The sequence below is a fragment of the Gopherus evgoodei genome, chromosome 7 (genome assembly GCF_007399415.2).
Source record: "Gopherus evgoodei ecotype Sinaloan lineage chromosome 7, rGopEvg1_v1.p, whole genome shotgun sequence".
In the NCBI taxonomy this organism is placed as follows: domain Eukaryota; kingdom Metazoa; phylum Chordata; order Testudines; family Testudinidae; genus Gopherus; species Gopherus evgoodei.
Window position 1 is genome coordinate 66,974,740 of NC_044328.1, and position 23,092 is coordinate 66,997,831.

General features: G+C 39.7%; 1 protein-coding gene across 4 annotated transcripts in view; it reads right to left on the reverse strand.

The window, feature by feature from the left end:
- VCL (vinculin) overlaps positions 1–23,092 on the reverse strand; it is a 115,740-nt gene that overhangs the window by 70,412 nt on the left and 22,236 nt on the right. For all 4 annotated transcript variants that reach the window (XM_030571341.1, XM_030571340.1, XM_030571343.1 and 1 more), the window contains exon 2: positions 3,972–4,042. In XM_030571341.1, the coding sequence (XP_030427201.1) occupies positions 3,972–4,042 (71 nt within the window). The remainder of the gene's footprint in view (positions 1–3,971; positions 4,043–23,092) is intronic.

Below are 23,092 nucleotides of genomic sequence, written 5' to 3' on the forward strand. Positions count from 1 at the left end.
TCATCATGATAAGGAGCATTTCTTCATTCCTGAAAGTATCTAACATACTTTCAACGCTGTTTAAACAACAGTAACAATTTCTTGCAAGGTCTTAAATTTCTACAGTTTTGCCATATCATACAAAAAGTCAGGTCACTTTACTGATAAAAGCATTTTTGTTATTAACAAGAGAATAAAATGTAAGAGCCCTCTCTGCTGCAAATTCTGGGACACAACAGTAGTAAAGATTAATAATTTTTCAGTATACGGTTCCAATATAAGTAATTAAGGAACAGTTATTTAACTACATAGGTATCTATGTGAAACATTATCCTCTATTTTAGTACCATTAGGAAGTGTGCCAAAGAAAAGCTAGCCATGTGAAAAGATATTAAAATAGTTCGTAACCCACCCACACAGATATCATTTGAGGTAGCTGGTTTGTAACTCAAGAAAAACAACTAGGGCTGTCAAGCTATTAAAAAAATTAAACAATTAATCGCAGTTTTGGATTTTCTATATTTTCAAGTATAGGGTCAGGGCTGGGCACTCTAGGCTGCTCCAGCCCCCCAGTTGCCAATGCCTCCTGCCCCACCCACAGGTATGCAATTAAGACGTAAAAAAAAAAAAAGCATTACTTTTGCTTTCAGTTAATTACAGGCATTAACTGCAATTAATTGACAGCCCTAAAAATAACCCAAATTGCATAACTGATATATTTGTACTTAGTATACTGTATCGCAGTGCTTATAAAAAATGGTGATTCTATGGTTCTATGGTGATTCTGCATATGGTGATTCTGCATATTTATAATGACAATTTTTATGTTCAGACATTAAATTCTTTAGATTCTGTAAAGAATCAGGAACAATCCAATTGTAGTGGAATAATTAACTCTCTGGAGGTATTAGGTATTACACCAATATTCAACATCAGACATGTATATCAGTTAAGCATGTACTCCTGTTACCAAGGTTTTACTTTGGGCCTTACAACAGAATAAGGTCTATAATAAAAGCTGTGAATATACATCTCTACCCCAAGATAATACTGTCCTCGGGAGCCAAAAATTCTTACCGCGTTATAGGTGAAACCGCATTTTATTGAACTTGCTTTGATCCACCGGAGTGCGCAGCCCCTCCCAACCGCTCCCAGAGCACTGCTCTACCACATTATATTCGAATTCGTGTTATACCAGGTCACATTATATTGGGGCAGAGGTGTACTTTTAGTCACTGTTATGATCTAATCAAATTAAAAAATGCCCAAAAGAACTTGTGAGACCCACACTGTCTCTTAAAGAAATGTGATATAAATGCTACACATTTAAACAGCAAAAGTTAACTTTGTATTCTACACTTCAGCATAGTTAGTTACGAACTTTTGTGGGCAGTACATGTTATTTTCTTACCAGCAAAAGATAAGGGAATACAATACAGTTGAGGCAGCACAAGTTAAGTTACAGTAGGCATACATCATTATGAAGGTTACATGTTTTTGTTATTTTAAAATCACAACCCGTTTTGCTCATTTTTCCTTAAACACTTCAGATATTTAAGACACAGGCAATAAATAGTTCCATTTCTCTTAACTTTTATTCTAACAAACCACACTTCTGTGGACTGCACTTGTTTTTGCAACCATAGTGATTAAATATATTTATTGGGCTTCAGTTACAAATACCTATTCAGTATTACTTTAACATCAGCAAATTTGTTTTCAAACTGAGCCCTGGAGGTCACTATAATCATGTTTCCAAAATGACCAAAGTTAACTGATACCACTACAATTTTTGAAGAAAGCTACAGATGTACAAAACATATTCTACAATACGAAGTTGTGTTATCACTTCTCTGTCAGTAGACCATGTAAAAGAAGAAAATCTAGAAGTTTTTCACCTACTTTGCAAGCAAATTTTAAGACAAGGGAACAATATTATTCACTTGTACTGCTTTATTTTGTGCTCCCAATTAGAAAAAAGTGACCATTTTCTATTTTACCTATGTATTGATGCTACTTCCATATCCTCCCCCAGCTTGGCAGCCCCTCAAAAATGTTAAAACAGCAAAATGCAGAGGACATACCAAAATCATTAAAATACACAAAAGAAAGGATTTGACCAGAAAGTTGTACTGTAATCATTACTCTATAAAAATTTATATTTTAGCACCTACTAAATACTGTGCTGACAAAATACATAAGTAATCTCTCTTAAAAACCACCTCTCCAAGAAAGCCAAGTTTACCCATGCGGGCAGCTTTATTCAGCGCACTGACGGCTTAGGCCCCTTTTGCAAATATACAGATTTTTTTATGTCCATTTTTAAAGACTTGAGTAAGTCTGATACCTGATTTGAGTCCATTTTTTACTTCTGTTCCCAGCTGGAATAATCATCTACATGAACAAATATTTCAGAAATAAAATATAAAAGACCAATCTTGTACAAGTACACTGTTTTGCTAACTGTTTTGATACTTGGCAAAATATTTATTTTTAAAAATGAATTTGTTCAGGGTTGACCCAATATCTACTGCTTAGACAGCCTTCATAAAACTTCTAACACAATTCCGCTTCAGTCTAACATATAGTGACTTAATGACTGATACTTAAAAGTTTCCACAAAGCAGTGCTGGCTCACTAAATTCCAGGAAAGTTATTAATTTCTTCCATCTGCTTCTCTCATCATCCTCCTAAATAAAGAGTATCAACTAAACTATGGCTTCACTTCATTATCTATACATCTTGGACAGCAAAAGGCAACAAAATAAACCATTTTGCATAACTCTAAAGGAGCAGCAATATATAAAAAATGTAAGCCTCCAAAAGAATAAACATAGCCATGCCATACATGTAAATCTTCACAAAGTCTGTCTTGAAAAATTATTCAAAAATGTTTCTCTTTAAGAACCATTCTGTCCCCTCCCCCCCACCCACACACACTCACAGTACTCATTTGTTTAGCATTTTAGTATTTGGTTCAGTAGTTTCCGGTTCTGGTTCTCAAGCATCTTGTCTCTCTCAAGAAAACATTAGGATATTCAGTGACTTAGCATATGCCAGCAGAAATTGCTAATAAAGAAAACACTGAATTCACAGCAGGTGGCTGGGTAAGGGAATTCTTTTCAATGAGAGTTTGTCATTTGACATGACAGGTGTGGCAGTTTAATGACCGCTAAAATGTGATGTTTCATTTTTAAGACTCAAGGCCACAGAGGAGAAAATCATTTGTCTTCAGTACTGAGTCATGAACTTAATTAGAAGTGCCAGTTAGTTCGTTTTTAGGTGTCTTAAAAATATTTCCAAGTCATGTTATGCAGCAACTGGCTATACAATCACTGACATACTCCTTCTCTAGCCAAAAAAATGGAAAACACTTACAGGGAGAACAGCACTAAATGTTAGAAAAATCCCTTTACCACAACTTAATACCGATGCATGAAGAAATACTGTGTACCCACCCTCCAACAGTGTCCCTCCAGAGGGAAAGAAAGGTATAATGGGGTGGGGACACTACGCAAGTAAATGAGGCCAGGGAAATAAAAGGCATATTAAAATAAAGGCCATTAAAAATAAAGTTCCCCTCCCCCTCACTGTAAGGAAACATTTACTTCTAGATCAGAGGTACGTAACGTATGGCACATGTGCCAAAGGCAGTACGCGAGCTGATTTTCAGTGGCACTCACATACTCAGGTCCTGCCCATCGGTCCGGAGGGAGGAGGGCTCTACATTTTAATTTAATTTTAAATGAAGCTTCTTAAAATATTTTAAAAACGTTATTTACTTTACATACAACAATAGTTTAGTTATATATTATAGACTTCAAGAAAGAGACCTTCTAAAAACATTAAAATGTATTACTGCCACGTGAAACCTTAACTCAGAGTGAATAAATGAAGACTCAGCACACCACTTCTCAAAGGTTGCTGACCCCTGTTCTAGATGTAGGTTCCTGGACCTATGGCAGACATTTTGAATATGCTGATAAACTTACTTGATAAAGGCTGGTGGCATGTCCCTTTTCAAAATCTGGTCTTCAGTTGTCTGCACTGTTTCTTTTCCAACCTGTATGAAAAATCCAAGAGTCATATTTAACCCCTCAGCTTTGGAGTTTCAGTTTAATGCTTACATCAATCACATCATATACCAACAATGGGAACTAGAAACTGACAAGCCCTTTTATTAGTTTTGGTAATGTTTGTATACAGTTTTGAATATGTAAAGCATTATATAGGTACTCAGTAGTAGAATTTTTAAAGTTTACTCTTTTTGGAAAGCACTAAATTCATGGACAATAAACTGCTTGTTAATCACTGTACACGTTTTGTGGAGTGCAGTATGGTAATGTTCCCTATACAGATCTGGTCAAATTAATAATACCAATAAAAACATTGCTTTCCAATATTGCTACAGTCAAGTTCTGAGGAAACAATTCTCGCTACTGCTGAAAGACAATTATTTTTTACAGGTACATATCTACCTTGATATAACGCTGTCCTCGGGATCCAAAAAATCTTACTGCGTTATAGGTGAAACCAAGTTATATCAAACTTGGTTTGATCCGCCGGAGTGTTCAGCCCCGCCACCCCACCCCCGGAGCACTGCTTTACCGCATTATATCCAAATTCGTGTTATATTGGGTCGTGTTATATCGAAGTAGAGGTGTAATATGCATATCGAGAACACCAACTGCAGCACTGAGCCATAAAAATAAAATATCTAATCATTTTTATAATGCAAATTACATGAGTTGAACATTTAGTATTATAGCAATCTTATTTAAGGGTTTGTGGGATTCCACTTATGTGAGCATGAGTACATGCTAAATAAGAGCACTTTTTTAAAGTGCATATTAATAGCCAAATAAAACTGGACACTGCATCTTTAGTGTACGTACACCAACATTACCTTGGTGCTAGTCATGTTATGTATTACGAATAAATGCATTGTATGTCCTGTGTAACACCTCTGTTAAATCTCAGTGCAGAAACAGAGAAGCTAATTTGTTTCTTCTTCCTACAGAAATTGTTAGAAAAAATCATCACTATACAATTATGCAAGAAAAGAGAAGGAACTTTATATCCCCAACAAGCTTTGCAGGCTTGCCAATAAAATGTGAATCAGAAAGAAGGCTCCAAGGTAAAAAACAAACAAAACAAATCCCTCTTCTACCCTTTGACCTGACTTGCCTATTAGAAAATGTAATTAACTACAGGAAGTAAACACACACAAGACTATCCTCAGGCAAAGTAATGGTGCACAATTTTCCCCTTATAGTTAATAATGAAGGGACTAAACTAAGATCGGGGTAACAACATTCACTGTTTTCATACACAATAGCTCTTGTGTTACACAAATCTTTCAAATCAGCAGCTGGTTCTCTGTGGTCTATGAGATCATAAACTTGACAAGAGTCTTCCCAGTTGCATTGTTCACTGTATTTTCCAGCTGAATAAATCATTCAGCAATGCCCGGGGAAGCAAGGTCTTTAACTCAGACACTAGTTTATATTAAGTGCTTCCAGGGCTGCCTGAGCTACAGACAAAACAACATTGTATCCTAATTTTTACTGTAACAAATATGTTTTAACATACAAGCATTAAACTGAAGAGGTTTGCCTGAGTTACATTCCCAGACCAGAGAGATGTTAAAGCTGGCGCATTTTATTAAAACTTTTGTCAGAATCCATAAGACACACATAGAGCTTGCATAAACCTCAGTGCTCGAGTGTCTTCCAGGAGTACAAGCTACTCTGCTCATCAGCACTGTCCCCCTTTGACCTCTTCAGTACAGTTCTAAACTTTACAGGGACAAGACATAGGAAAATATAGCCCTGACATTTTCTAGTTCTTACACCAAAAAAAGTCCACGTTTACCACTAACAAACATATTGTAACTTAGGAGTGCTATACTCGCAAGGTACAGGGGTCATTTCTGGCTTTGGATACATCACAGAAACTCCCAGTCAAGTCCATGAGAACTGTGTGCATATATGAGAAAAAAATATCCAGACTTCAGGTGGAGGTAGTTCTCAATCTCTTTTTCGCATATACGCAGACTACAACAAGGCAAAATAAATCACAAAAATCTGTGTCTTTTGCAAAGTTGGTACAATAGAGCTGAGCAGTGATCTGTTTACCCATCTCATGAAAAACTGAGGTTTCGAAATTTTTTCCCCAATACTCGCTGGGATGAGAAAAGTAAAAATCTCAAAAAAAATTCAAACCAAAAACTTGGGGAAAAAAAAAAAGCCTGTTTGGGTCAACAGAAACACAGATAATTTCAAAACATTTCAGTTTGATTTTGGCTTTTTAAAAAAAATGGTTCTTCTACTGTCATTTTGAATGAGAAAACTAGAATTTTTTATTAGAAAATTTCAAAAAAATTTCAAGTCAAGAAATTTGTTGAAATCAGCCCATTCCTACAAACTGTTTTGATGAATCAGCATTTTCCTGACAAAAAATGTTTCAGAAAAATTCCCAAACAGCTCTTCTGTATAACTTAGTGCAGGGGTGGGCAAACATTTTGGCCCAAGGGCCACATCTGGGAATAGAAATTGTATGGCAGACCATGAATGGTCAGAAAAATGGGGTTGGAGTACATTGGGGAGTGAGGGCTCTAGGGTTCCATGGTGGGGCCAGAAATGAGGATTTCAGAACATGGGAGGGGGCTCTGAGGTGGGGTGAGGGCGAGGGCTCCGGCTGGGGTGTAGGCTCTGGAGTAGGGCTGGGGATTAGGAATTTGGGGTATAAGAGGGTGCTCTGGACTAGGATCAAGGGATTCCGAGGGCAGGAGAGAGATCAGGGCTGGGTAGGGTGACCATATGTCCCGATTTTATATGAACAGTCTTGATTTTTGGGTCTCTTCTTATATAGGCTCCTATTACCCCCCACCCCCAAGTCCTGATTTTTCAGATTTGCTGTCTGCTCACCCTAGAGATGGGGGTTGAGGTGCAGGAAGAGGTAAAGGCTTCGGCTGGGATTATGGGCTCCAGGGTAGGGTTGGGGATGAGGGGTTTGGGCTGCAGGAGGGTGCTCAGGGCTGGGATCAAGGGGATCAGAGGGTGGGAGTGGGATCAGAGCTGGGACAAGGGGTTGGGGCATGGGGAGAGACTCATAAGTGCAGGCTCCAGGCAGCGCTTACCTCAAGCAGCTCCTGGAAGCAGCGGCATGTCCCTTCTACAGCTCCTAAGCAGAGGCACAGCCAGACGACTCTGCACACTGCCTCCTCTGCAAGTACCACCCCTGCTGCTCCCACTGGAGCACCAGAGGGGGGCCATGCTGAGGTTTCCAGGAGCAGCATGAAGCGGCCTCACACTCTGTGCCCCAGCTGAATGGGGCCATGCTGCGACTTCTGGGAGCCATGTGGAGTGGCCCCCAACCCTGTGCCCTGGTTAGAGCACTGGAGGGGGGCCATACTGTTTTGGGGAGCCACATGGAGCAGACCCTAACCCTGCTCCCTGGCTGGAGTGCCAGATATCGGGCCATGCTGCAGCTTCTGGCAGCCACACGGTGTGGTCTCCAACCCTGCTCCTCAGCTGGAGTGCCGGTGCGGGGCAATCCCTAGACCCTGCTCCCCAGAGGGAACTCGAGGGTAGTCTTAAAACGGCTGGTGGGCCAGATCTGGCCTGCAGGCCGTAGTTTGACCGCCCCTGACTTAATGGGTGGTACAGTTAACATAAAAGGAGTATCTATGTTCACTAATATTTCAAGAACTTCTATAGTTTGATATTTTCTACACAACATGTTTTAATCAGATGAATAGTAAAGCAAACTGAGTGATCTTAATCTGGACTTGAAAAACTCACTCTCACTCTGTGCGAGAAGCTTGTCCTGGCAAGTGACAGGGACCACCCCAATTTCTGCAGAAACGAAGCTTCTATTTTTAAACAAAATTAAGTGTCAGCACTTACAATTGCAAAGAAGGCCTTCCAAAGGTGAACAGTGTCTATGGACACTTTCAGTGACTCTGTTGCCATTCACAGATTGACCAAAAGCAACAGTATGAAATTGAGAACCTGGCTGTTGCTGGGCAAACCAATAAGCCGCACAGTTTGGGAGGAAGGGGAACGAAAAAAGTAAGGAATGGAATCTGAGAGAGATTAAGGGACATATATAGTACGTAGAAGAAACTTCTTTCATCCTATTATCTCCTCCCCCCCAGTAGCCACTAACTAGACTCAAAAAGAGGAGACACCTCCCTTCTAGAAGCTAAAGGAGTCGAGTTTCAGATTTATCCCACACCCACAAGCCAGAGGCAGATATGAAGAATAGATTCTCCTGCACAAAGGTAAAGGACAATAGGCTGGTAGGAACTCTTAGCAGTTAGGGTAGACAAGAGGCTGGGCTCTTCATCAAGCTGTAACTCTCTGATCTTGTCAGTGAGGACCTTATCCCCTCTTATCTACCTGTGACTAGTAGAGGTCTAGTACCTTTGAAAATTCCTGCCCACAGCTAGTAACTTTTTCCCCAGGCTGCTGCTGTGGGAGAAAGAGGCAACCTGGAAAGATTCACAGTCCTGTTTAAAAGGTGCCATCTCTGGTGCCTATGTTCCCAGAACAAAGACTGAGGATCCAGTGTTGCCAATGCTCACAGTTTTATCACAAGTCTTGCTATACTGGATATTTTTCTTTATTTCCCAGCTCCTGGAATTATGAATTTTCACTGAACTTTCTTTTCATTTAAAAAAAACCCAAGTAAGTTTCTAGCCCTTATGGTTGTGGAGAACAGCTTGAAAATGCGAACAGAGCGCACTGTAAAGCCTCACATACAAACGAAGGATCCAAAATTGATTTTAAAAAAATGATTTTAAGCCAATCTCAAGTTTTTGTAACGCTTAGGGTTGGCAATACTGAGGACCTGCTGAACCTCAGGAACAAGAGATTCAGACTTAAAAGTCAGAAATGAAATCTTTACTTACAGCTCTCATCCTTTTTAATTGAAGTGGGAAGGTAAGAAAGTTTAGTGTTTTCTAGAATGTTCTACAATGTTTAAAACAAGATCTGTTTTCCATAAAATTATTCACTAATGTCAAGCATCATGACAAAAAAAAAAAAAAGCAGGGGCGGAGGCGGTAGTCATAGTCCTCAACTTTCACCCTATTAGAGACCATCACAAATAAATTCAGCTGCTGTAGCTGAACACCTGTGTGTTTATCAGCTGGATACCGGATAAAAAGCGAAGAGGTAAATAAACAAATTTAGCATAACAAATGCTAGGAATGGCTTGTGCAGAAAATGACCTTATCTACTGAATTTGTCTAGTTTATATCCTAGAAATATCTCATCACTACCCCAAGCCACTGCACATGCATTAAGTCAGCACAGGATTTAAAAATGTACCCACATTTTAAAGCAAGCCAATAAGGAATACACAGACTGTGAAAGAGAAAATGTTTTAGCAACTGTGTGTCAAAACATGTCAGAAATTATCTACTTATCTATGTAACTCAATCAAATCCTCTGCAGCTTCTGCAATTTCTCATGTTCCCCATCTCTTAGAAATTGGTCTTGAAAACAAATACTAATGACCTACTGAAGCATTAAAGGGCAAACGCAAAACAACTTCCTGGTTATACACATATCAGGATCCACATTAATGTCAAACTGCAATATCCAGAGGAAAATATTTAGGCTGTAGGAGCTGATGGTCAATATAATTTCTGTCAGCTCTAAAACAATAAAAAATGGCCTAGGCTGCAAGGCTAAAAATAAGCATCTGTCAAATGCTACTGGAATGAGAAGCAATTATGATAAATTTAGGCCTGCCTCCTGTTTGTACAGAACTGCCAAGTTTGAGGTCAGGTAAGAGAAAATATTTACTACACTGGCTCAGATTACCAGATGCTTTATTCAGATCACTCTGATTTGAGACTGTAAACTCAATGTTTAATTTGCAGTTGATTATATATATTTAGCACATAAATACAGGACCAAATTTAGCAACCACACACAGTAATAGCCACTGAAACAGGGCAAAACATTTGGCTCCTATAGGCAATCAACAGCATTTTTGAACGTGGCTCAAGTTCAAAGTTGCTCTATGGGATTTGGTTCCCAGATACTGCCACCCAGCAGGATTTAATTTAAAAATTTACTGAAGAATAAACTAGGTCAACTCTACTTTACACACTCTGGTTTGGCAATTAAAAACTGAATTTTCTGAATAAAGATACATAAAATTTGGGTGGCTCATGAAAGCTGTGAGATTTAACGCAGGTTTCACTCGTCACTCCTCAATCAAAATAAATAGTCTGATGGGATGATGACCTCAGCGTCCTATGGAGAAGATATGGTATGTTTTACAAGCAAGAATGAATTAAGACTATGGAGGACTTGTGAATAGCTGTTTCAGGATAACACCCATTTATAGGCTACTCCCTGCCCGCTACTCAGTTTATTGATGTCAGTGGGACTACTCACATATTTAAAACTAACTTGTTAAACCAAGGTCCTAATGAGGTGAAGTGAAACATTTTGCCATTTTACAATGTATTTATCCAAGTGGAAATAATCTTGAAAATTAGTTAATAAATAATCTTGGAATAATGAGGGAAAACACAAGCTAACAGCTTTACTCTAGTGCAGTGGTTCTCAGCCAAGAGTACACATACCTTTGGGGGTACGAAGAGGTCTTCCGGGGGTACATGAACTCATCTAGATATTTGCCTAGTTTTACAACAGGCTACATAAAAAGCACTAAACTAAAATTTGATACAGATAATGACTTGTTTATACTGCTCTATACGCTGATATGTACATACAATATTTATACTCCAATTGATTTTATAAATATATGATAAAAATGAAAAAGTAATCAATTTTTCTGTAACAGTGAGTTGTGACGCTTCATATTTTTATGTCTGATTTGTAAGCAAGTAGTTTTTAAGTGAGGTGAAACTTGGGGGTACTCAAAACAAAACTACTGAAACGGGTACAGTAGTCTAGAAAGGTTGAGAGCCACTGTTTTAGTGCATGTTTCTTATTCAAAATTCATCCCTATCGAATTTAGCACCTTGAACTTTAATTTGTTCCACTTCCACTCTTAAAGCAGTTGCACCGGCTCTAATGAAGAGATTAAAAGGTGTTACTGACAGATGTTTAAAAAGTATACTCTAGCACTATTTTACGCAAGTTTTGATAAAGCCTGTATATTGCACTTCTTCTGTGAAAAGTAGCCACATCTGCTTAGGAGCTGCAAGATAAACACGTATGTAAACCAACAAGAAACCAAGCTCTTCCTTTCTTACCTGTAGTTCATATTCAGTATCTTATGGTCCTCTAACACAATAAATCTTTACCATTGCAACATTAACTCTTGACCCAACCTCAGTATAGCCTGATTCAGCAAGGCACCTAAGCACATGTCTAACTTTAAGCATGTGAGTAGTTTCAATGAAGTCAACAGGATTACTTACACTGTAAGTCAGGCACATGCTTAAATACCTTGCTGAACCAGTTCCATCTATAGGCCCTATCTTTTAATTACATATGCTTTTTTTGGCTGGTTTTCTCAGCATTACACTGGAGACTGAATTCCAGAAGTTTCAAGGCACCATTCCAACATCCTCCAGCAATAAATCAAGAAAATTAAAGCTCGGTCATCTGTCCCCAACATCAGTAACAAACCTACTTGCTACAGTGAAATTTTTAACACCAGTTCCAACTGCCCAGGGCCAAGGAAATCCTAGAATTCAACTAAAACAATTTAAATACAGAAAAAGACTAGACAGAAACTAGAATAAGTTACATTATTTGGGCTGCAAAATTGACTTCTATTGATGCTGCAGAAGTCTAGTAACCCTATGCAGATAATGAGTCCATTGCTTAAGTGTTCTGATTAAACGTAGGGCACATAAAGCAACAGGAAAGAAACAAAAGCAAATCTTTTGTATTGAACAGTTCACTGTGGCATACCTAATATTTTAATTGGAGAATTTTTCCAGCACTATTATGAAAAGCTTCTCTCCTGCTGCAATACTTCTTAGACTAGAACTACGTTAAGTTTATAATATACTAGCCCCACTCTAATCAGGCCTATACAAAGATTAACTCTTTCCTCCTAGATTTTCCAGATAAAGTTAATATATGCACAAGAAAAATGGCAACCGTCTAGTTGGTGAAACGCAAAATTGCAATATGTCATCTCTGCCTCACATGAAGGAGATGCAGGAAAATCTTTCACAGCAGATACCAAAAAACTGTTCTCTGACCCATTTTTCAGACATCTATGGCTGTGAAAGATCCCTAAGGCCATGTCTACATCTAAAATTTTGCAGCGCTGGTTGTTACAGCTGTATTAGTACAGCTGTATAGGGCCAGCGCTGCAGAGTGGCCACACTTACAGCAACCAGCGCTGCAAGTGGTGTTAGATGTGGCCACACTGCAGCGCTGTTGGGCGGCTTCAAGGGGGGTTCCGGGACGAGAGAGCAAACCGGGAAAGGAAACCAGCTTCCCCGCGGTTTGCTCTCTCGGTCCCGGAGCCAGCCAGCAAACCGCAGGGAAGGAGACCTGCTTGCTCGGGGTTCCGGGACCGAGAGAGCAAACCGGGAACGCCGCGGTTTGCTCTCTCGGTCCCGGAGCCAGCCAGCAAACCGCAGGGAAGGAGACCTGCTTGCTCGGGGTTCCGGGACCGAGAGAGCAAACCGGGAACGCCGCGGTTTGCTCTCTCGGTCCCGGAGCCAGCCAGCAAACCGCAGGGAAGGAGACCTGCTTGCTCGGGGTTCCGGGACCGAGAGAGCAAACCGGGAACGCCGCGGTTTGCTCTCTCGGTCCCGGAGCCAGCCAGCAAACGGCAGGGAAGGAGACCTGCTTGCTCGGGATTCCGGGACCGAGAGAGCAAACCGCGGCGAAGCTGGTTTCCTTTCCCGGTTTGCTCTCTCGGTCCCGGAACCCCGAGCAAGCAGGTCTCCTTCCCTGCGGTTTGCTGGGTGGCTCCGGGACCGAGAGAGCAAACCGGGAAAGGAAACCAGCTTGATTACCAGAGGCTTCCTCCTTCCACGGAGGTCAAGAAAAGCGCTGGTAACTGTCTACATTGGATTACCAGCGCTGGATCACCAGCGCTGGATCCTCTACACCCGAGACAAAACGGGAGTACGGCCAGCGCTGCAAACAGGGAGTTGCAGCGCTGGTGGTGCCCTGCAGATGTGTACACCTTCAAAGTTGCAGCGCTGTAACTCCCTCACCAGCGCTGCAACTTTCTGATGTAGACAAGCCCTGAGTCTCAAAGTGGCTCCAGTAGGCGATACAGAATTCTACAGAAGTACATAAACATTTGGAGAAAGACAACATGTGAACTGAAGCATACCACCAGGGTGTTTAATGAAAAGTAGGCAATTGTGATATCGTAGGGTTAAACCCCTCTGCATAGCTAATAGAAACATACTAGTCTGAAGAGCAGGGCAGAGTATATCAACGATAGGTGGGTATGGTTGTATGTTTGGTCAACAACCCCAACTCCAACACAAAAATAAAAGTTTAGCGGCTTTTTCCAGGGGGAACCGGAGATGGAAATATATGGAAAGTATTAATGGGAATGTTTGAGAAGGAAGGAAAGATAGAAACTTCCTTTCAGCACTCTAAAATATAGTAGGTCAGACAGAGAACGTCATCACAAAATGTTCACACTTCTGCTAATGGGGAAAGAGAGCTTTCCTCCCTGAGAGGGAGAAGTGGCCTGTATGAACTTGTGCTCCCAATCCTAAGAGCTCACTTATTGATGCGTGAACGTGACCCCTAAACCAGTAAGGTTAATGGTTGGTTTTCCCCCTTCAGCAAGATGACAAACTCAAGTGACACAGATCTCAGTACTGTAAGTACCAACTATAAATTATGTATTTATATAGTAGGACTGATCAAACCACAGCTTGTAAGCTGCATGGCTCTTTTATAGTTAAAGTGTGGCTCACGGAGTCCCCCATCTCCCTCTTCTAGAACTACTAGCTTCTATACCTACCAGACTGGGGGTTCGAAAAGGTCTTCTGCCCTGTGGAGAGAGGGGTCTCGGGGCTTCAGCCTTCCCCACAGGACTGAAGCCTCGGGCCCCAGCGTGCGCACAGATGCGCACGTGCGCACACACACACACACACACACACACACACACACGTGGGACAGAAGCCCTGAGCTCCCCGTGCCAGTTGGGTAATCAGAGAATGGGGGAAGGCACAGGGGCTCCAAGCAATACTTTAAAGAGAAGTTAAGCCTGGGTGAATCCAGTAGTGTGAGAGCGAGACCAATAGAAAGAGAAGCTCACACATGCGCATTATATCAGGAAATAGCGTTGTTCTGTATTCAGACATCATGCTGTGCAGACCTCATGTGCTTGTCATCTCCCTGCATTCTGCAGAATACAGGCTGTGTTTACTGTTCATAAATGTAAAACTATTCAAATGCCACTTAAGTGTTAACCCTACGTTTATTTCATGATGACAATGACGACATCTTCAAATTGTAAGAAAGGCAAGTATGAAGAAAACAGAATAGGAGGAAGATTTTGCATTCACTGTTAAAGGTCGCAAATGCCTGCACCTTACCTATAATGCATCCATCGCTCACTCATTACAAAGCAAGCAGCTTAAAACATCACTATGAAATGAATAACAACTTTTTGTCTAAATACGCTCCTGAATCAGAATTAAGGAAAAACAAGTAAATGCATTAAGATTACGCCTAACCAGGTCAGACACTACTTTCAGCATTCAGTAAGGAAGCTGATACAACCAAAGCTAGTTTTGTTATGTCATGGAGTATCGCTCATGCTAAACGTCGATGGTGCGATGGAAAATTTGTTAAGAAGAATATTGCAGAAGTGGTTGCAATTTTAGATCCAAGTAACACAATACTTCAACGACTAATAAAGCAAATTCCAATTTTGCGCCACACTATGGAAAGGTATTTCTTCCATATCAATGCTGATGTTGCAAGCAAGATACAAAACAATCTAAAGAATTCTCTAGCATTTAGCCTAGCAATCAACAAATCCATAGATTAAACAAGATAAACCACAACTAGCGATGTTTGTTCACTATGTTTCAGCTGCTATAATTGTGAAAGAAAAAGTGTTGGACTTAGTGGCGTTAAAAGAAACAACCCAAGGTGTTGACGTAAAGAACACACTTGACAAAACACTGACAAATGCCAATGTACAACTGAATAAATTTGTCACTGTTGCAATGGATGGAGTCCTGCCATGGTAGAGCAAAAAGTAGGCCTTATCAGACTCCTGAAAAGCAATTCCAAATTTCCAGAGTTTCTCCCTGTTCATTCCATCATCCATCACGAACATCTCACAGGCAGATACTTCAAGTATAGAAATGTTACAAAAAAGGTTCTAGAAATTGTGAATTTCATCCACTCAAATGGGAAGACTCATCGACAGTTCAAAAACTTCATCAAAGAATTGCATCTTGAAGGCAAACCTAATGATGTCTCTTTCAGATACAGACTAACATGGCTGCTACTCTGGAATCTTTCCATTGTGTTTATATAGTAAAAGGTCAGGTACATTTATGGCACTAAATAACTGAATGTACAGGGATAGAGCAGGATGCTTCATTTTGTAGAAAAGGCTAAAGGCAAGACAAACAGAATGATCACACCCAGACTCTAACATGTTCCCACACTAAAGCACTTTATCTTTTTAAAGCTGTTGCCTATAATCTTACTTGACCACAATAAACAGTTTACTTATTTTTTAAATGTCCAAAGATTCACTTCAGCATTTAATTACTGTAAAAATCTGAATTACTTTCTTTACAACATTGCCGTGATCAATCAGCCTTGAAACGTTCTGCTAATTTTTAAAAGTAACTGGGAGTTGCACAAAGAGCTCTAATGTATCCAAATAAAAATGCAGCTAGCTGCCAATTACTGAATTTTAAGGTCTTACATTCATCATGTGCAAATACTTGAACTGACTTTCTAAATACCAAATTGCTTAAAACACGGCAATCCCTTTTCAGTGGCAACAGCAAAGCCAGCCCCCTGCCTTTCTTAGGAGTGCCAGTATTTTAACAATATCATGGTAATAATTCCAATATATCTCAGGCATCTTTCTTCTGAAAATCAAGGTAATAGTAGTTCTATGTCTGAAGACAGGATTGAAAAGCGTGGGAAGGGTAGGAAGAGAATAAATGAGTGCAGTCAGTTAATTTTGAATTCTAAGTTTATTTTGAGGTATAACTGCGGTAACACAAGTGAAAATTAGATCGGTCACTATAGACTCCCAAGCCATGGCAAATTTGGCTAAAGATTTGCTTCTTCCACATGTACAGTTTTTTTTTTAAATGTATCAGAGGACTGCCAGTTCTGAGAAGACTTATCATATCTATTGTTATTCACACATGCATTTGAAAACTGATAATACAATTAATTATTTTTCCACCATCATCCTTTAACGATACTTTTACTTCCAGATCCTTTTTTAAATTCTTATCTTAACATTATTTCAAGGAGATTAAGTTGGTTTTCTTGGTGCCTGCAGGACTTACTGCTCCATCACAAATATCTCAGCCTGCAATATTCTGGTGGATTATCAGCATCCATATGGATCAATGCAGGCAGACAGAAGTCTGTCTACAGTCAAAAAAGTAATTTTCTTTCCAATTTTGAGCAGATCTTTGCAGAGTGCTAAAAACTGCTTGTTAGAGAATATTGTGAGCCACGGAAAATACTATAGAAATGCTACATTACCCTTTTATTTAACGAGTCAACTTGCAAAGGAAGAATCTAACCCTATTTTACACCTTCACTGTGTCTAAGGTTTAATGAAAATGTATTTCACTACCAGGTAATTTTGTCAAATCAAAAATTAATTTGAAATTTTCCACCTGTGTAATCCATCTTTGTTTTTTGTTGCTTTCTCTCTCCCTCCCTTCCTCCTTTTTCAATACGGGGCTATAATGGACGTGATTGCTGTGAATCAGGCTCACGTTGCATGCAGGCCTTCATTTCAGCTCTACAGCGTTAGTCACAGTATAGTCCTGCATCAATACATCTTCACCTGAGTACAGAGAGAGATTTACTGATCCTCTGCAGAAACATAGGATTTTTTTTATTCAAACTTCACTGAGTTCCTCATTTCTCTTGAATAATAAACAACCGTAACCCATATCCACATTAGGTTAATAATGTAAACCATTGCTCACATGCAGCTTATATTCACTGCAGTACTACTTATGTTTACATGAAACAGAACAAAGTATCAAACAATGTGTTCAATGGGACAATATTCACTTAAGGCAACTTAATAGGAGCTCAAACATGGATTAATTTTAATTAGATGGCTTGTCAACCTTCTGCACTGGGTTTGAAAATCTTCTTATCTATTTTCATTTGAACAAGAAAGACTCCAATCTGAAATTTATTTTTCTGTTTAATTTACACACACAGAGCAGCTTGAATTTGCACTATAATGAAGCCTATATCATCTGATACACAGTATACCTAGCACAGAGTCAGCCACAGATTTTCCCCACATGGTCACTGCACAAGAACAGCCTGATACCATGCATGAGGTGACTGCTCAATTCAGAAAGCTTACTAAAACCGTTGTGATTAGGTTGCTGCTTAGAGCATTTAAAAATAAATAAGACACTTATGGCCTTGCATTAATTTTTAAATTAGATAAAATTTTAACTGACATCTGGATAAGTTTTGATATATTTAGTAGGACTATGATGCTCTAAAAAAAACTAAGCTACTTCACACACAAAAAGCATTTAATTAATATCTCTTTTTCCTTCAACACCAACAAAAGGGCTGACTACCAGTAATTTATTTACTGCCTTAAGAAACTAGACTTTTTTTGACTAGAGAGATAAAAAGTTATTTTAAATGTTAAAGGCCGCCAATATTGAGACCACAGCATGACTGAGGGTATGTCTACATTACACCCACTACAGCAGCACAGCTATGATGCGGCAAGTGGGCCAACGTAGCACTGTAGCATAGATACTTCCGTAGATGTAGGAAGAGGTTTTTCCATCAATGTAGGTAATCCACCCCTCAGAGGTGGTAGCAAGCTCAAGGGAAGAATTCTTCCCTCAACCTAGCCACATCTACACAGGGGGTTAAAAGTTCACATAATGATGTCGCACAGGTCGCAAAATTTTTCACAGCCCTGAGCAACATAGCTAAGTCGATGTAATTTTTAAGTGTAGATCTGGCCTAAGATAATTATAATACCTCCCACTAAGTAAGAATACAGCTGAACCACAAAGTTACTTCAATATCAGGGAGTCCGCACCATTTTTTTTTAAAAGCTTATTCAGAAATAGTAGTGGATCTTTTGGAACATGTTCTCTCACATATTTACATAACAAACAATGAAATCGCAACAGGTCAGTTTTCCCCAGATTCACACCATCGTTCTTCCATTACCTCTTTTACTACACTCTGCGTTTGGCTGCATCTGAAAGTCTACTTCAAACTGGTAATCATGGTTCAATCCAAGACACTGTTTGCGCCAAAATGGTGTTGGAAATTGCTTTAGTTTTATTCAAATTGATTTTCAAATGTGGTCCTCTTTACACTGGCCACCTGAAATATTGACTTGACCCTTGAAGTCCCTAGGTACATGCATTAGAAGTCCCACTGGCTTCAGTACCATTACTCACATCTATGTATCTATAGGGCCCCATCCCAAGTGTCTCAAAACCTTTTTAAGTGTACATTTTCACAATGCCTATAAGAAGTGAAGTACTATTATAATCCCATTTTACAGATGGGAAATTGAGGAACAGATACCAAGCAACTTGCACCACAGAAGACCAGATGACACACTGATGACCAAAGCACTGCAATATTCTATACAGAAGACCCAGATTCATAAAGGAATTCTTGGGCTATTGATTCTCAGGCCACCTGGGTCTGACAGTCTTGAGGAAAGGAAATGCTCTGTTTTGAAGAAAGCAGGTACAAAATGCATCATGTTTATGAACCCTTTACCAGTTTAGGTACTCAGATATTATTGTTATGGGCACCATATAAGAACAGGAAGGACTCATGCTCTGCTAGCTGTAGAGAATAACAGTTCTCAAGAAGAGTGAGAGAAAGAGCAAGAGGCAGCCTTAAACCAAAGCCAAGTGACAGCTCTTAATATCAGTTAACAGCAAGAGTCACTCCGCCAAGATGGCAAGGCCAGCTTCTCAAGTGTCACTGTCAGGAGTAACTGGAGAGCATCCAGATACCTGGGACCTAATCTCCAGAATAAAGTAGTATTATTACAGACTTCTGTTTTATTCTATAGGTTTATTTTTATATATATTCTCTGAAAACATCTGCTTAATGTGCAGTGGCAGTCAAAAAAGCTAACAAATGTTAAGAACCATTAGGAAAGGAATAAGAAGACAGAAAATATCAGAATGCCTCTATATAAATCCATGGTACGCCCACACCTTGAATACTGCGTGAAGTTCTGGTTACCTCATCTCATAAAAGGTATGAGAACTGGAAAAGGTACAGAGAAGGGTAACAAAAATGATTAGGGCTATGGAACAATTTCCACACGATGAGAGATTAAAAATATCGGATCTATGATAAAGGTCTATAAAATCATCAATGGTGTGGAGAAAATGAATAAGGAAATGTTGTTTACTCCTTCACATAACACAAGAATTAGGGGTCACTCAATGAAATTAATAGGCAGCAGATTTAAAACAAACAAAATCAAGTACTTCACACAACGCACAGTCAACATGTGGAACTCATTGCCAGGGGGATACTGTGAAGGCCAAAACTACAACAGGGTTAAAAAAGAACTAGGGTAAGTTCATGGAGGATAGGTCCATCAATGGCTATTAGCCAAGATGGTCAGGGATGCAACCTAATGCTCTGAGTGTCCCTAGCCTCTGTTTGGCAGAAGTTGGGACTGGACAACGGGGGAATCGATCACTTGATGATTGCCTATTCTGTTCATTCTTTCTGAAGCACCTGGCATTGGCCATTGTCAGAAGACAGGATGAGCTAGATGGACCATTGGTCTGGCCCAGTATGGCCGTTCTTATATTCTTAGATAGAAGCTATAGTAATTATCATCAACATTAGGCTGGAAAATCAGGTTAACACCAAAATTACGTTTCCTTTGGAACAGTTTAATGACGGGATCTGTCATGGGTAGTTTTATGCCAACCTGCTAGAAACTCAAAGAGGAGGATGCAATGTAGAGCCACTACATGTTTCCCCCACACCTTTCAATCTCTTTGAGGTGGTCAGGATTTATAGGGTCACTGATGCAGTACCATGTTAATACCAAGTTAGATGTCAGAAATGGTCTAGTAATTATGTAGTCCTGCCTTGAGTGCAGGGGACTGGACTAGATACCTATTGAGGTCCCTTCCAGTCCTACACTTCTATGATTCTATGACACTTGCTAACAAGAGAGGCACACAGACTGTATTAGCCCTCCACAGACCATTAGGAAAATGCATTACCTATTGGCAGAGTTAACACTATAGGAATGTGTGACTAAGTAACTGGGAATCAGGGTGGATAAAAATCAACGATTTTAAAAAAATCTGATTTTTTTTGATAAAAATGCTTTTTGAGGAAAAAACCTATCTAATGATAGTTTTAATTAAAATATCTTTGAGCTATAATGTATCTCATCATGGAATAGGGATTATAAATTCTAATTCTATAGTATGAGACAATATATTCATGTAACGTTTAAGAAAAGTTTTGTAAATGAGTTCCAATAGTTCATAGATTAGGGATCCAATTTTATAGATTTAGGTTAATCTTTCTATCTACCCAATGGGACTCGGTGCTCAGTCTAGAAGAGATCACTCGAGATACTTAGTTTTACAGTTCTCAAACTTGTGGATTTGTGTCTCCGGAGATAACATGCTTGTTAACAGCTAAAAAGTTTTTAAATAAATAATATATAGAGGTGAGAAATAACAGACCTTAATTCTATTGTCCCTCTGCAAATTTGTGTACACAAAGTCAATCCCTTACCTCTCTCTAAAAGTGCAAAGTTTCAAAAAGTTCAGTGAATAGAAGATTGTTGGAGGTGGAATAGATCTGAACAAGGAGAAGAAGTCTGGAAAGAAATGGGAGAAAGGAGGGACAGGCAGCAGAAACAAAAGTGAAACTGTTTGAACAGCATATTCCAGAAGTCTTGAGGTCTTTCTGAATGTGGTCTTCATTGATTTGAGATCTACCATACCATTCTCTCACTAGAAGGGAAAACCTGTAATGGCAGCAGGCCATAAAAGAGACCCAGTTTGGGAATATTTTAACGGAGTTCCTCTACCTGTGGGTAAGACAGGCACGCGTGCAAAACGCAAACAGTGCAACAAAGAAATGCAAGGCCTTGTTGCCCAAACAAAACAACATCATGAGAAGTGTTCCTTCTCAGGAGGAAGCAGCGTTGAAGATGACGACAGGAACATGTCTGAACATTCAGGATCTTCAGGTTGGTAAACTTTTTTATTTCATACTTCTTTCTTAAGGACTGCCTGTCTTCTTTCTGGACTATTCTCGAAATCTCATATTTGAGCAAAAAATATAGTTGTTACCCTATGGTACTATCATTTTAGATGCAGTTGTGATAAAAAATAAATAGCTGATATAGACAGATCTTCCTTTTACAATTTCACTTTTAAAGTAGTACGGAATATCAGTGAATGCAATGAGTAATACTAAATGAGCAGTATGGTAATAATAATTAAATAACTGCATTGACTTCTTTTGTTTAGGAAAATCCATCCTCAACATACAGGATTCTGAAGACTATCCACCTTCAAGATCACCATCATTTTCTATAGTTTCAGAGTTATGTGTCAGTGACAGTGTTTCAGTCACATCATGTATGTCACATAGCCATAGTATATCACATGTAGCAAAAAGAAAAAAAACTCCATCATCCAGAAACAACCATACATAAGTTTGTGACAAGAACCAGCAGATTACAAAAAGAGGTAATAGATGAAAAAATTGCCCAGTTTATTTATGCAACAAACTCTCCATTCCGTATGTTTAAGAACCCACACTTCATTACTATGGTTCAGTCATTAAGACCAGGATACAGGCCATCCAACAAAGCAGATGTTGCAGGCAAACTGCTGGATAAAGTGTATGAAAGAGAAATTGAGCAGTGTGCAAAAGGTCTAGAGAGTAAAATTGTTAACCTGAGTCTTGATGGTGGAGCAATGTCCACAATGATCCTGTTGTATGTACTCTCCCGTCAGCATAATATTCCATTTCTGCGAGAGGCAGAAGTTATGTCAGCATGACATAGAGCCAGTGTGGACAGCACTTAGGTCGCTGTAACTTGCATCCCTCAGTGGGTGTCTTTTCACACCCCTGAGTGACGTAAATTAGATTGACTTAAGCGGTAGTGTAGATCTGAACTAAGTCTGCTCTCAGGGCATACCAAGAAGGAGAGGGAGAGGTGGGAGTGCGTGTGTGTGTCCATCCATCCCCTAGCTCTCTGACCTGACTGAAGTCATTACAGGATTGTCCAAAGCCAGCCAACATCAATGGTAAATCTGAGAAGACCATTGAAAACCCGATCACCAGAACACTGATACCTATAAACCAACAACCCAGAGGGTGGAGGGTTTCCCTGCCTCTCAGAAGATAAACTGAGCAGAGACTCCCAGCTTAAGAACAAAGGAGCAGGAGGCAGGCAAATAAAGAGTTGGCTTCTGGAAGAAGCTTGGAGGCTCTCTCTCACCTGGGAACTGACTAAGGAAGGAAGTCAGTGAGAAACACAGCCTGAAAACAGAGTTCACTACAGCTTGGCTGGTGAATTGCTCTAAACTGACCACAATGGACAATGCTTTAACCTTTATTTCTCTGCATTAACCTAAGGACTTCCAGTTCTGTGTTCCAACTAACTAATAAACCCTACTATTCTGAAAACGCTGCTTCAGCATCACTGCAAATACTGGGTGAGGTGCATTAGTTCTGAAGACTGTACAAGATTCTACAAGGAGTATCTCAGGCCTGGTCTACGCTACAGAGTTGGGTCGATATCAGGCACCTTACACTAACCTAAGTTTATAAGCATCTACACTACAATGTTGCTCCTGCTGATCTAAGTCACTTACTATATCTATCTAATAATTCCATCTCCGTGAGAGGCATAGCACTTACTCCCAGTGTACACACTG